The following is a 15,000-nucleotide window of genomic DNA, read 5'->3' on the forward strand; positions in this document are numbered from 1 at the left end:
ATCAAAAAGAATAAAATACTTAGACATAAATTTAATCAAAGAGGCAACACCTATACACAGAAAAAGATATTAATGAAAGAAATTGAAGATACAATAAGCACAAAGAAACTGAAGAGGGGATCCCTGGGTGGCTCAGTGGTTTGGCGTCTGCCTTTGGCCCAGGGCGCGATCCTGGAGTCCCGGGATCGAGTCCCACGTCAGGCTCCTGGCATGGGCCTGCTTCTCCCTCCTCCTGTGTCTCTGCCTCTCTCTCTCTCTCTATGTCTATCATAAATAATCTTTAAAATAAAAAATAAAATAAAATAAAAAGAAACTGAAGAAGCACCAAGAAATTGAAGAAGAAATAGGCAAAGATGATTCATGATCATGGAATGGAAGAACAAATATTGTTATGATGTCTAAACTAACCAAAGCGGGGATCCCTGGGTGGCGCAGCGGTTTAGCGCCTGCCTTTGGTCCAGGGCGCGATCCTGGAGACCCGGGATCGAATCCCACGTCGGGCTCCTGGTGCATGGAGCCTGCTTCTCCCTCTGCCTGTGTCTCTGCCTCTCTCTCTCTCTCTCTCTGTGTGTGACTATCATAAATAAATTTAAAAAAATAAATAAATAAATAAACTAACCAAAGCAATCTATAGATTCAATGCAATCCCTACCAAAAATCCAAAGGACTTTTTTACAGAAATGGAACAAAAAAATCTAGTATTTGTCTGGAACCACAAAAAAATCACACACACAAAACATCACCACAAGAATAAAGACACTTCTTTCTCTTCTTGGGAAAGAAAAAAACAAAGCTAAGAGGCATCATGGTCCCTGATTTCAAACTATATTATAGCAATCAAGGCAATAGCAATCAAAACAGTATGGTATTGGAAAACACAGACACATAGATCAATGGAACGGAACAGAAAGCCCAGAAGTAAACTCATACCAAATGGTCAATAAATTTCTGACAAAAGAGCCAAGATTGTCTCTTCAATTAATGGTATTGAGAAAACTGGATAAAAAAGAATGAAACTGGACCACTCATGCCACACATAAAAATTAACATAAAATTAGACTAAAGACAGCATAGCAACTATAGTTAATAATGCTGTACTGCATATATAAAAGTTACCAAAAGAATAAATCTTAAAAGTTCTCATCCTACACACACACACAAAAATTAACTATGTATTATAACAGGTATTAAAAAGACTTAAAGTGGTGATCATACCACAACAAATCCAAATATCAAATCATTATGATGTACACCTGAAACTAATGCAGTATAATGATGTCAATTATACCTCAATTAAAAAAATTCTTAGAGGAACAACAACAAAAAAAAAAAAAAATTGGAAAACTGGACAAAAGACATCCGTAGGCAACTCACAAAAGGATGTAAAAATGCCCTCACATATATGAAGATTTTCAATCTCACTCGTGAAAAATTTAGTATCTGTGAGTCTACATCGATAAACATAATTAAGAAGTGGAAACTTTTCCTTACAGACAGCACTAATGCATACAGAAGCACTAATGAAATTAGGAAATCACCATTTTTAACTACCATCATAATAACCATTAATTCAGGCAAGTACTAAATACTAACACTAGTGAGTGAAAATTTGAGAAGTAACAGGATATTCATATTAGCCTCAAAATGTCTAACCATAATATTAATTGAAAAGCCAAAAAACATGACCTGTAGAGAGGAGAAGAAACCTGACAATTCCTTCACTAAATGATCAAAGTTAACACTGTCAGCAAAGCACTAACCACAGCATATGTTTCTTGACAGAATACACTGAGCATCACTCAGCATCACTTTGGAGGTATTCCTGCCAAAAGTGCATAACCTGAGTCTGATCGTGAGTAAATATCAATCTCAAATTGCAGGACATTCTACAAAAGTTGGCCTATAATTCTCAAAAATGCCATGTGTCATGAAATACAAAGGAAGACAAAGGATTTCCAGATCAAAGGAGACGACAGAGACATAACCACTGAATACAGCACATGAACTTGGATTTTCTTTTGCCATAAAGTACATTACTGCAATGATGGGCTAAAATATAAATAAATAACATAACATAACATAACATATATATAATATATATGTGTATACACACACACACACACACACACCAATAAGATCTGTAAATTAGATAATAGTATTGCTTCAATGTTGATTTCCTAATTTTGAGAATTGTACTTAATTACATAAAAGAATTCCTTGGTTTTTGGGAATTTACAATGAAGCGTTTAAGGGTAAAGCGATGCCATGTCTGCAATATACTTTTTAAAAGGTTCCAGGAAAAAGAAAAAGAAGACTAAAACAAATGAAGTAAAATGTTAACATTTGGAGAATCTATACGAAGGAGATGCATGAATGTTTTATATTATTCTTGCAATGTTTCCTTTAAGTCTGAAGTGGTAAAAATAAAAAATAAACAATTCTATGCCAAAAATACAGGCTGAATTTCAACATTTTACAACTTTTTCTAGTGTGGGGGAGTTCACAACCACTCATGTTTTTCTTTCTAGTGCTTTGTGTTAAAGTCTAGTTTTGATACTGCTTCTTCTCACTAGAGAAAAATAAATACCTTCTACTATTATCAATGGTGTAGCACATGACGTAATAATACTTGTAATTCATGGCACTCCAAAATTAAATGTTTCTAGTTTCAATTATAATAGAAGCTCTCTTATATGACATGACTAAAATCCAGCACTTGGTCACTTAATCTACTAACTTGATGGTATTTTTTAAATAACTTGGTTTTATTAAATCTTTCCAAAGCTTTCAATGCACTTGAAAAAAAAACAAATCATATTTCATAAGTTTATAAAACATCTAACTAAACTGAATGATTAAAGGTACAAATGCCACAGTTTTGAAACATGCAAACTATAAGCAAAAACTCAACTAGGGAGAGAAGTACACAGAACTCAGAGAGAAATGCCTAGCCACAGCCCAGAGAACCTGGGGCAGTCAATACAAGTTTTCAGATTAATTAATTAGGGAAGTTAGTTAAGACACTGGCTGATGCATTTGCAAAGTCCCCCAAAGTTCTAACATATAGTAATTTGGAGTTTTATTTCACACAGTAACTTATATAAAGTGGTTATTAAAGCTTAGTTATTTTGTGAAAAATGGCCTTTGTGAAAGACACTGATAATAAAAGTCAGGTAATAGCTTTAGAAATTAATTTTAAATAATAGGTCATAAGGGAAAGTATTTACATTCTCAGCGTAATTTCATTGTAATTTATAGACAAAAGTGATATTGCTATGATAGCTGGCAATCAATTATATGCCAAAAATTCCCAGTACCAAAGTTTTAATTGGTATCTCAAATCTACAGACATACTTTCAACTATCTGAACAATATTCAATAACCAAGAAATAAGTAACAGACTTCATCTGCCTTAGTTTTTAGATTTCAATCACCCGGGAAAGCACAATTCCATAATACTGCTGGAAGAAAACAGATACATAAATTTCTATGACTGAAATCTATTTTTAGCAGTTTTAAGCATATATACTTTCAATAACAAATAATAATGTTTATTGAGTTAAAAATGATCAGACCATTTGTTTTAAGTATCTTACAAGTATTAATCCATTTAATGGAGATACAATGTACAGGATAAGGAAAATAATTAATAATATGTAATAATTTTGTATGGTGACAGACTGGAGCTAGATTTGTCATGGTGATCACGCCACAATGTACATAAACATTGAATCACTATGTTGTACACCTGAAATAAACATAGTATTGTATGTCAACTACACTTCAATTTTTAAAAAAGTGTTAACTCATTTAAGCCTTCCAAAAAAAAAAAAGCCTTCCAGTAACCCCACAAAGTTGTAATTGTTGTTCCCATTTTAAGGTAAAGATAGTAAGGTACAGACAAGTTAAAGTAACATGACCAGCAAATAAATGACAGAGCCAGGACTAAGTCCAAACAGTGCATATCTCCAGAACCTATGCCAAGAAAAAAAACAAGGCAAAAAAACAAGAACAAAAACAAAAACTTTATGATCACTGCTTTTGTCAAGTGGCTTAAATCATGTGATCTCTGGCCTCATGCCATAGTAATCTCTGGATAAATAATTGAAAGGCTGGATGAAGAGATGGATGGGTTAATTGTGGTCTGGTTTATGCTGTCATATATGTTTGAGCTGCTCTACTAGTTTGCTATTAAACAGTGGACACACAAGACACTAAACTAAAGGAATCAGAAAGTGCACCAGAAAAGAATTAAGACTAAGTCAGCATATCATTTTTTTAAAGTACTGGTAATTAATCTAAAATAAGGGTTTGCCTTCTATTTATTGGAAGAGCGCTGCAGAAGTGCAGAACTAACATAAACAAAAACATTACAAAGCTCAGGAGAAAAATAGCATGTGTTTAATGGTAACAAAGACTTCTCATGCACTACTGCAAAGAAAAAAAAACACAGAATACCGAACTGCCAAGAAGGACTATAAAACACTCTTCCCAAATGACACCAGAAATGTTTATGCTCTAATTTAATAACACATAAAGCCAAATTCACCAATTGCCAATTGCCAATTATTTCAAATATTCCTGGCCAGTTCTGTCCTTAGAATACTCTGTTCTCCAATGCAAAGAGAACATTTCTAGAGAAAAGAACTGTTTTTCCTTTTTTTTTTTTTTTTTAAGATTCTATTTATGTATTCATGAGAGACACACAGAGATGCAAAGACATAGGCAGAGGGAGAAGCAGGCTCTATGCAGGGAGCCCAATGTGGAACTCTATCCCAGAACTCCAGGATCACACCCTGGGCCGAAGGCAGGCGCTAAACCGCTGAGCCTCCCAGGCACGCTAAGAACTGTTTTTCATAAAAAATTAGGACATATAAAAGCATAAAAGTGTTTGCTCTTTACTAAGTACTAACAGCAAGTTAAATGGTTTAATGAGGAAGTAAGAACTGCTTTCAGAAATCTTACCTTTCAGCAAAAAAAAAAAAAAAGTTAAATCTTTGTTAAAATATATCACATATCCCTCCTTCATAAGCAATAAGGATTACCATTAAATAGAAGATTCTTTTCCTGGACTTAAAAAAAAAGACCAAAACACTTGACTACTGAGTACATGGAGAACTGTAAAGTACAGCCTAGTCCACATAAAGGTACCCACCACCAACCCCTTCCTAGGACAACTCCATATATTATGATGTCAAGAGTGGCCCTTAGTGCTTGGTTGTGCAATATACAGTCTTGTGTACCTAAATAGAACTCATTTTTAAATTATAATTATTTTAATCTGCTATAAGATTAAGAGGAAAATATATTACCTGTACATCGGGATGGTCTGAGATCAAAGCCCCTTCCTTGTTGTAGGTATAAACTACAAAATCTCGGGGTAAAAAGTCACTGGAAGAGGAATAAAACACATCATTTAAAATTATTTTACCTATATACAACTAAGAACACAACTCACAAGCAGTACTCCTAGAAGAGATATACGCAGGAATAAAAACTTTACCTGACAAGTTATTAAAGAGGGAGCTTTTATTTATTTTTAAGATTTTATTTAGGGCAGCTGAGGTGGCTCAGCGGTTTAGCGCCCTCTGCCTGTGTGTGTCTCCCCCCCGCCCCCCCCCCCCCCCCCCCCCCCCCCCCCGCTCCGTGTGTCTCTCTTTATTCATGAGAGACACAGAGAGAGAGAGAGACAGAGACACAGGCAGAGGGAAAAGCAGGCTCCATGCAGGGAGCCTGATGTGGGACTCGATCCCGGGTCTCCAGGATCAGGCCCGGGGCGGAAAGCAGGTGCTACACCGCTGAGCCACCCGGAATCCCAAGAGGGAGCTTTTATAAAGTGAAAAGCTCATGAACAGTCTTGCATATGAAATCGTGTGCACTGCTTCCTCATAAAGAGTGCTAGACAATACACCTGTTCTAATGGTCACAAAACGCTGCTTACAAAAAAAACATAAGTAATGTCTTTAAAATTTTCTGAAACATCTCAGAGGAAAGGTACAAATAAGGTTATATAGTACATCATATTTCTAGAAGAAAAGCAAGTACATTTACTCTTTCCTAAAAGTCCTGTATAAGCACGAAGCACTCACAGCTTTAACCTGTTAAGTACAGAGGCAAAATCTGGGTCAGCTGGAGGAAGCAATTACTGCTGATTCCTGAAGCTTCTTTGCGTGAGAAGGGAGCTCAGCACTGTAAACTATATGAAAGACAGGCTTATCGCTGTTAAAGAAAAACTATTCAGTGGCACTTGTTAAAGATGATAAGAAAGACTTTATTCAGCTCCACTGTGATAGGTACAGGGATTTTATAGTGAGGGACTGCTAAGGATCAACTCCAATATAGCATGGGCAAGTGGGCTTTTTTTTTTTTTAGGATTTTATTTATTTATCTGACAGAGTGAGCGAGCACAAGCAGAAGAAGCAGCAGGCAGAGGGAGATGGAGACGCAAGCAGGCTACCCACTGAGCAGGAAGCCTAATGCGGGGCTTGAACTCAGGACCCTAGGATCATGACCTCAGCTGAAGGCAGATGCTTAACTGACAGAGCCACCAGGTGCCCAGAAATTGGGAATTTATAGCCAAGGAGCAGAGTAGCATTGGATAGAAAATTACTAACTGGAAATATCAGCGTTGAGGGGCGGTGTGGCTAAACAGATTCTCGCTGAATAAAGGCCAGGGTGATTAGAAATCATCTGGTGGATGGTAAAGAATAAGGAACCTGATCACATGCCCAGAGGGATCAGAAATGAGGGATGGGGGGAGTTCTTCCTAAAACCCAATTTTTTTTTAAGATTTTATTTATTTATTCATGAGAGACACAGAAAGAGAGAGGCAGAGACACAGGCAGAGGGAGAAGCAGGCTCCATGCAGGGAGCCCGACATGGGACCCGATCACGGGATCCCAGGATCATCCCCTGGGCCAAAGGCAGCGATAAACCATTGAGCCACCCGGGCTGCCCCTAAAACGCAATTTTACAGGGAAGTGGACTGATGTATCTAGAAGGTTCAACAGCCTGGCTAAAGTTTGGCAAGCAAAGAATGTTTGTCAGTTTCCCCTCTCGTTCAAGAAAAGAGCCATCCTTCTTTCATCCAAACAATATAAATCCATTTTTCTGTCTGGATGTCTTTTGTTCTTTAAGTACCAGCTGAATCATCTATTAGAATTCGGTACTAAAGAACATTTGCTGGATGCTGCTAGCATTAAGGCATTTAATGAGGACAGTTACAATGAAAATAAAAGAAAAACCTCTATAAAGAACTTATTAAACTCAACAGCAAAGAAACAATCCAGTCATGAAATGGGCAAAAGACATGAACAGAAATTTCACCAAAGAAGACATACACATGGCCAACAAACACATGAGAAAATGCTCCCCATCACTTGCCATCAGGGAAATACAAATCAAAACCACAATGACATACCACCAAATTCTAGTGAGGATGGTGAAAATTAACAAGACAGGAAACAACAAATGTTGGAGAGGATGTGGAGAAAGAGGAACCCTCTTGCACTATTGGTGGGAATGTGAACAGGTACAGCCACTCTGGAAAACTCTGTGGAAGCCCCTCAAAGAGTTAAAAATAGAGCTACCCCATGACCCAGCAATTGCACTACTGGGGATTTACCCCAAAGATACAGATGCAGTGAAAGATCGAGACACCTGCACCCCAATGTTTATAGCAGCAATGTCCACAATAGCCAAATTGTGGAAGGAGCCTCGGTGTCCATCGAAAGATGAATGGATAAAGATGTGGTATTTATATGATGGAATATTACTCAGCCATTAGAAACAGCAAATACCCACCATTTGCTTCAACATGGATGGAACTGGAGGGTATTATGCTGAGTGAAATAAGTCAATCTGAGAAGGACAAACATTATATAGTCCTATTCATTTGGGGAATATAAAAAATAGTGAAAGGGAATAAAGGGGAAAGGAGAGAAAATGATTGGGAAATATCAGTGAGGGTGATAGCACATGAGAGACACCTAACTCTGGGAAACGAACAAGGGGTAGTGGAAAGGGAAGTGGGCGGGGGGTTGGGGTGATTGGGTAATGGGCACTGAGGGGGGCACTTGACAGGATGAGCACTGAGTGTTATGCTATATGTTGGCAAATTGAACTCCAATAAAAAAAAAAAAAATTAAAAAAGAAAATAAGGACAGCCCCGGTGGCTCAGTGGTTTAGTGCCGCCTTCAGCCCAGGGCCTGATCCTGGAGACCCGGATCGAGTCCCACGTCGGGCTCCTGGTGCATGAAGCCTGTTTCTCCCTCTGCCTGTGTCTCTGCCTCTCTCTCTGTGTGTGTCTCTCATGTCTCATGAATAAATAAATAAATAAATAAATAAATAAATAAATAATCTTTAAAAATAAAAATAAATAAATAAAATAAAAGAAGAACCAAGTTTCTGAATCCAGTGGGAAGCAGCCAAAGCTTTTAGATTTGGAGTTCTTGAAGCATGGTAAAGGATGGCATTAGCCATCTGACAAATCTTCTTGGTTGACAGTTTGAATGTCTCTGGTGATGGCATCAGGTGTTCTGGTGAACTTTCTGAATGGTCCATACAGCAGAAGGCAGGAAGGCTGCCCACATATGATCTGTTGTGATCAAATTTTTTTTTTTTTTTGGAGTTTATATCAATTTGTCCAGCTTCAGCTTGCAGATCTTCAGGAAAAGGGTGGTCTTGATTCTCAATGATTCCAAGTCAGAAGGGAAAAAAACTGAAAATGTTAATTTGGAGAGCTGAAGCCAGCTATTGGAGGAAACTAGATTTTAGGATTTGGAAAAAAACTGGCAAAATGGGGGACCGCTGGGAGGCTCAGTTGGCTGAGCATCTGACTCTTGATTTCAGCTCAGGTCCTGATCTCAGGGTCATGAGATCAAGCCTCATGTCCGGCTCCATGCTCAGCACAGATTCTGCTTGCTATTCACTCTCTCCCTCTGCCTCTCCACTTGCTCACATGCACTCATTGTATCTCTATCTAAAATAAATAAATAAATCTTGGGGGGAAAACATAAAAATAAAAAACACCGGCAAAATGTGCAAGACAAGCCAGCAAAGGTACACTACAGTTTTCTACTGCAACAACAACAACAAAAAACTTCTACAGTTACCCTTATTTCTGTCAAAGATAATTCAAAGACTAATCTGCTTGCAAAGTAAGTCTAGTTTCATTACATCTGGTCTGATTATTTACATAAGTGCAGTAAAAATAGTGATTGACTGCATAGGCCCTTGTTTGAGTTTGATTTGCTGGAACATTTCATAAGGAATCTCAGATTGGACTTTTAAAAGCCTCTCAAGGCTGGGAAGCCGCATCAAGATCTCGCCACCAGATTTTGCCTGCATTCCCTATAGATATGGGAGAATTCTTCTCTTCTCAAGGTTCTCAAAATACCCTGAGGTTCCTGGACCTGCCAGAAATGAGCTTCCTTACTCATCTTTAAGACAGAAAGACATGTAGGCCAGATATAGGCTGATTTTGCCAAGGGGTGTGGTTTATGAACTTTGGCTCCTTATAGTCAACCTTAGTTCCTCAAAGCTGTCTGGACATATCTGATCTGATATCTATCATTCTCAAATATGACATTCCAGATAAAAACCTTGGTATGTAACTAAGGTTTCCAATGGCACCCGTTACAAGGAGAACAGATTCTCAAGGAACTTATGTAAATAACTATGCTGCCATGAAAATGAAAATATTCTCTAAGAGCTTTCAATCTCTGGAGGGCTCAGGTCAGAAGGAAAGACAGTGCTTCAGTTCTGTTTACCAAGGTATAAGTTACAAATTGCTGTTAAGTTGCACATAGCTTAAGAAAAGAGAAAGTTTTCCTTAAATTTAGAAAAAAAAGAAAGCATTAAAGAACCAGCAATGTTTCAAACAAAATGTTATAAAAAATTATAATCATCCTCATCTGTTCATTCAGGCTCATGTCATTGAGACTTGTTCTACTTAATCCTGGGTTAGCAGTCTTTAAGAATCCAACTATTTCCTCATTAGTTCTGGAAATTCTTACACAATCCAATGGCAGGTCTCAAAGTTTTCAAGTCATGCCATCAAGGACCATTCTAAGCGGTAGCTGGTTATAAGCACTTCCAGAGAAGAATCACAGTAAAATTATAACTGTCTCTGAACGACAAAACACTTAAAAATAATTGTGGTTAGGGGCGCCTGGGTGATTCAGGTTAAGCATCTGCCTTCAGCTCAAGTCATGATCCCAGAGTCCAGGGATCAGGCCCCAGGTTGGGCTCCCTGCTCAGTGGGGAGTCTGCTTCTCCCTCTACCCCTCCCTATGCTCTGGGGTGTGTGTGTGTGTGTGTGTGTGTGTGTGTGTGTATGTGTCTCAAATAAACAAATAAAATCTTTAAAAAGAATTATTAAAAAAAAAAAAAGAATTATTGTGGTTAAAGATCTGATAGAGTTCATCATAATGCTATTGACAAGGACATTTTATTATTTCTGTGACATCAACTTAAAATAATAACAAAGTTATTGACAAATTTCTATGAATATCTTACAATTTCTATGAACAAATACAATATATACCTGTTACGTGTATATCCATACACATGTAACCTAAAAAAGTTTATCATCACCTATTTGACAAAGCTTCCCATTTAATTCAACATATCAAATAAACCTAAGTAGTAAAACATGTCTCTTTTTATTAGGAGAGAGACAAAACCTATGAGATTTTCCAAGGGTCATCTAGAAAAAAAGTTAATTTGAGGTCAAAAAGACTCCTCTCAGAGCTGACATGGAGTGGAAAAGTTGTCACAAAGGTTAAAAGATTTGATCATCTGTCTAAACAGGATCACAGGTTACTGGGAAACAATCCTTAGTTATCCATATTACCAGTCACAATTAAAAGATTTCAAAGACAAATACAGGAAGTTACCTAGTTGTAAAAATTCTTACCCTCTTACTATTGAGAAGACCTGATTTTCATTAATCAAATGATCAAATCAATATGAAGCACAGGAAATTATTTTAAACACAAAATCTTGTTTTCCCAGGCATACTACTTAAAAGGTAAAGAAAAACAATCTTTCTTATAATTTTTTATTAAGACCAAACAAATAACCTAAGGAAAAGTTGGTTTTAACACAGAAAAAAAACAAATAATGGTTTGATATCTATGTGCTATTGATACCAAGGCAAATTTAAAATAAATAAATAAATAAAAGCCATCTACGAAAAGCCCAGGGCAAATATCATTCTCAATGGGGAAACACTGGGAGCCTTTCCCCTAAGATCAGGAACAAGACAGGGATGTCCACTCTCACCACTGCTATTCAACATAGTATTGGAAGTCCTAGCCTCAGCAATCAGGCAACAAAAAGACATTAAAGGCATTCAAATTGGCAAAAAAGAAGTCAGACTCTCCCTCTTCACAGATCACATGATACTGTACGTAGAAAACCCAAAAGACTCCACCCCAAGACTGCTAGAACTCATACAGCAATTTGGCAGTGTGGCAGGATACAAAATCAATGTCCAGAAATCAGTGGCATTTCTATACACTAACAATGAGACTGAAGAAAGAGAAATTAAGGAGTCAATCCCATTTACAATTGCACCCAAAAGCATAAGATACCTAGGAATAAACCTAACCAAAGAGGTAAAGGATCTATACCCTAAAAACTATAGAACACTTCTGAAAGACATTGAGGAAGACACAAACAGATGGAAAAATATCCCATGCTCATGGATTGGAAGAATTAATATTGTGAAAATGTCAATGCTACCTAGGGCAATTTACACATTTAATGCAATCCCTATCAAAATACCACAGACTTTCTTCAGAGGGTTAGAACAAATTATCTTAAGATTTGTGTGGAATCCGAAAAGACCCCGAATAGCCAGGGGAATTTTAAAAAAGAAAACCATAGCTGGGGGCATCACAATGCCAGATTTCAGGTTGTACTACAAAGCTGTGGTCATCAAGACAGTGTGGTACTGGCACAAAAACAGACACATAGATCAATGGAACAGATTAGAGAATCCAGAAGTGGACCCTCAACTTTATGGTCAACTAATATTCGACAAAGGAGGAAAGACTATCCACTGGAAAAAAGACAGTCTCTTCAATAAATGGTGCTGGGAAAATTGGACATCCACATGCATAAGAATGAAACTGGACCATTCTCTTACACCATACACAAAGATAAACTCAAAATGGATGAAAGATCTAAATGTGAGACAGGTTCCATCAAAATCCTAAAGGAGAACACAGGCAACACCCTTTATGAACTTGGCCACAGCAACTTCTTGCAAGATACATCCATGAAGGCAAAAGAAACAAAAGCAAAAATGAATTATTGAGACTTCATCAAGGTAAAAAGCTTTTGCACAACAAAAGAAACAGTCAACAAAACTAAAAGACAACCTACAGAATGGGAGAAGATATTTGCAAATGACGTATCAGATAAAGGACTATAGTATCCAAGATCTATAAGCAACTTATTAAACTCAACAGCAAAGAAACAAACAATCCAATCATGAAATGGGCAAAAGACATGAAGAGAAATCTCACAGAGGAAGACATAGACATGGCCAAGAAGCACATGAGAAAATGCTCCACATCACTTGCCATCAGGGAAATACACAAATCAACCACAATGAGATACCACCTCACACCAGTGAGAATGGGGAAAATTAACAAGGCAAGAAACAACAAATGTTGGAGAGGATGTGGAAAAAGGGAAACCCTCTTGCATTGTTGGTGGGAATATGAACTGGTGCAGCCACTCTGGAAAACTGTGTGGAGGTTCCTCAAAAAGTTAAAAATAGATCTGCCCTATGACCCAGCAATTGCACTGCTGGGGATTTACCCCAAAGATGCAGATGCAATGAAACGCCAGGACACCTGCAACCCGATGTTTATAGCAGCAATGTCCACAATAGCCAAACTGTGGAAGGAGCCTCGGTGTCCATCGAAAGATGAATGGATAAAGAAGATGTGGTTTATGTATACAATGGAATATTACTCAGCCATTAGAAATGACAAATACCCACCATTTGCTTCAACGTGGATGGAACTGGAGGGTATTATGCTGAGTGAAATAAGTCAATCGGAGAGGGACAAACGTTATATGGTCTCATTCATTTGGGGAATATAAATAATAGTGAAAGGGAACAGAAGGGAAGGGAGAAGAAATGTGTGGGAAATATCAGAAAGGGAGACAGAACATAAAGACTCCTAACTCTGGGAGGCGAACTAGGGGTGGTGGAAGGGGAGGAGGGCAGGGGGTGGGGGTGAATTGGTGACGGGCACTGAGGGGGGCACTTGACGGGATGAGCACTGGGTGTTATTCTGTATGTTGGCAAATTGAACACCAATAAAAAATAAATTTATTATTTAAAAAAAAAAAAAGGAAATATCAGAAAGGGAGACAGAACATGAGAAACTCCTAACTCTGGGAAACAAACAAGGGTAGTGGAAAGGGAGGTGGGCAGGGGGTGGGAGTGACTGGGTGACGGGCACTGGGGGGCACTTGAAGGGATGAGCACTCAGTGTTACACTATATGTTGGCAAATTGAACTCCAAAAAGAAATTAATTAATTAATTAATAATAAATAAATTAAATTAAAATTAAAACCTTACAAATAAATCCATCCAGTCTTGGCCAGCTTTGACCAGGAAAGAAAAGATTCCTTTTCCACAAAGCTTGTAAAAAATGTTTCTTATATCCGTTCAGTTTTTGTCCTACTCTTTTCTCATTCTGGAACATCAGTCCTTTCGCTTTACTACAAAATTACTCTTTTTTCCGTTAACAAAAACACATCCTTCATGCCTTATCTTACCAAAAATACATCTTACTTTCCTTGCATAGTTCTCTTTTTCCTTACCCTTATTATTCCTAGTGGTTTCATTTACATAATATTGACCATATTTTTAACCATCAGAAACCCAACTTTTCACTGAAAAGTAGGAAGCAGGCAATTGTAAACTCACATAGTACCACATAATCACATACTATCATACTATAACCAGTTTAAGAATATTATCATTTCATAATTCCTAGAGACATGTGTCTTTTTCATAGTATAATTTTATGTTTATTTACAGACTCAAATATTTTTAGCTTTTCTATATCATATTAAAAATGAGATGCTAAAGGTAAATAAAATTAATGTTCAGCAATTAATGCTTCAATATTTTCTCTAATTTGGAAATGAGATCTAAGTCAATACATATCCCTCATTAACTTAGTATACATTGAACATTTAAAGTTATGAAAAGGGATCCCTGGGTGGCGCAGTGGTTTGGTGCCTGCCTTTGGCCCAGGGCGTGATCCTGGAGACCCGGGATCGAATCCCACGTCGGGCTCCCGGTGCATGCAGCCTGCTTCTCCCTCTGCCTATGTCTCTGCCTCTCTCTCTCTGTGACTATCATAAATAAATAAATAAATAAATAAATAAATAAATAAATAATTTTTTTAAAAAAATTTAAAAAAAATAATAAAGTTATGAAAAAGGTTTTTGAAACTATTTTTAAGGAGACCTATTATAAAACAGGATGATCACTGAGTTCATTTATACCGTTTTATCCCATTTATATCTATTTAATTTACTTGATCTTAATAATTCTGCTTGAATTACATGAAAACTTCATAAGACATTAACTAAACAAAGCTAACCATGCACATCTTAACTAATTTTTCCTATTAACAAGTCAAGCAAGTACAAAAAAAAAAAAATTCACAGAAGCAAACAACCTAAAGAACCTACAAAGTTATACATACAATTTTTCCTTTTTAACTGCTGTGCTTGACATGCACTAAGCAATTCCTTTTATTAATACATTTTTTAGGTTAGATTTACAGTTTATAATCTTAAACATCCAGCAGAGATAATATAAATTTGTTTGATTAGTAAATGTAGGTAGAAAAAAAACTTTGTATCTAAATTACATATTTAATGCTGATAACTCTGAAATTGTCAGTTTACCAATAACTTTATCAGTAATTTTAAAGCTAACTTTATTTACCAAAGAT

General features: G+C 37.0%; 1 protein-coding gene across 1 annotated transcript in view; it reads right to left on the bottom strand.

Moving 5' to 3' along the window:
- Positions 1-15,000, bottom strand: part of ADAM9 (ADAM metallopeptidase domain 9) — a 138,347-nt gene that overhangs the window by 106,609 nt on the left and 16,738 nt on the right. The window contains exon 4 of the mRNA XM_025434316.2: positions 5,313-5,391. Within this exon, the coding sequence (XP_025290101.1) occupies positions 5,313-5,391 (79 nt within the window). The remainder of the gene's footprint in view (positions 1-5,312; positions 5,392-15,000) is intronic.

This window comes from Canis lupus, chromosome 16 (assembly GCF_003254725.2).
Source record: "Canis lupus dingo isolate Sandy chromosome 16, ASM325472v2, whole genome shotgun sequence".
Classification (NCBI taxonomy): domain Eukaryota; kingdom Metazoa; phylum Chordata; class Mammalia; order Carnivora; family Canidae; genus Canis; species Canis lupus.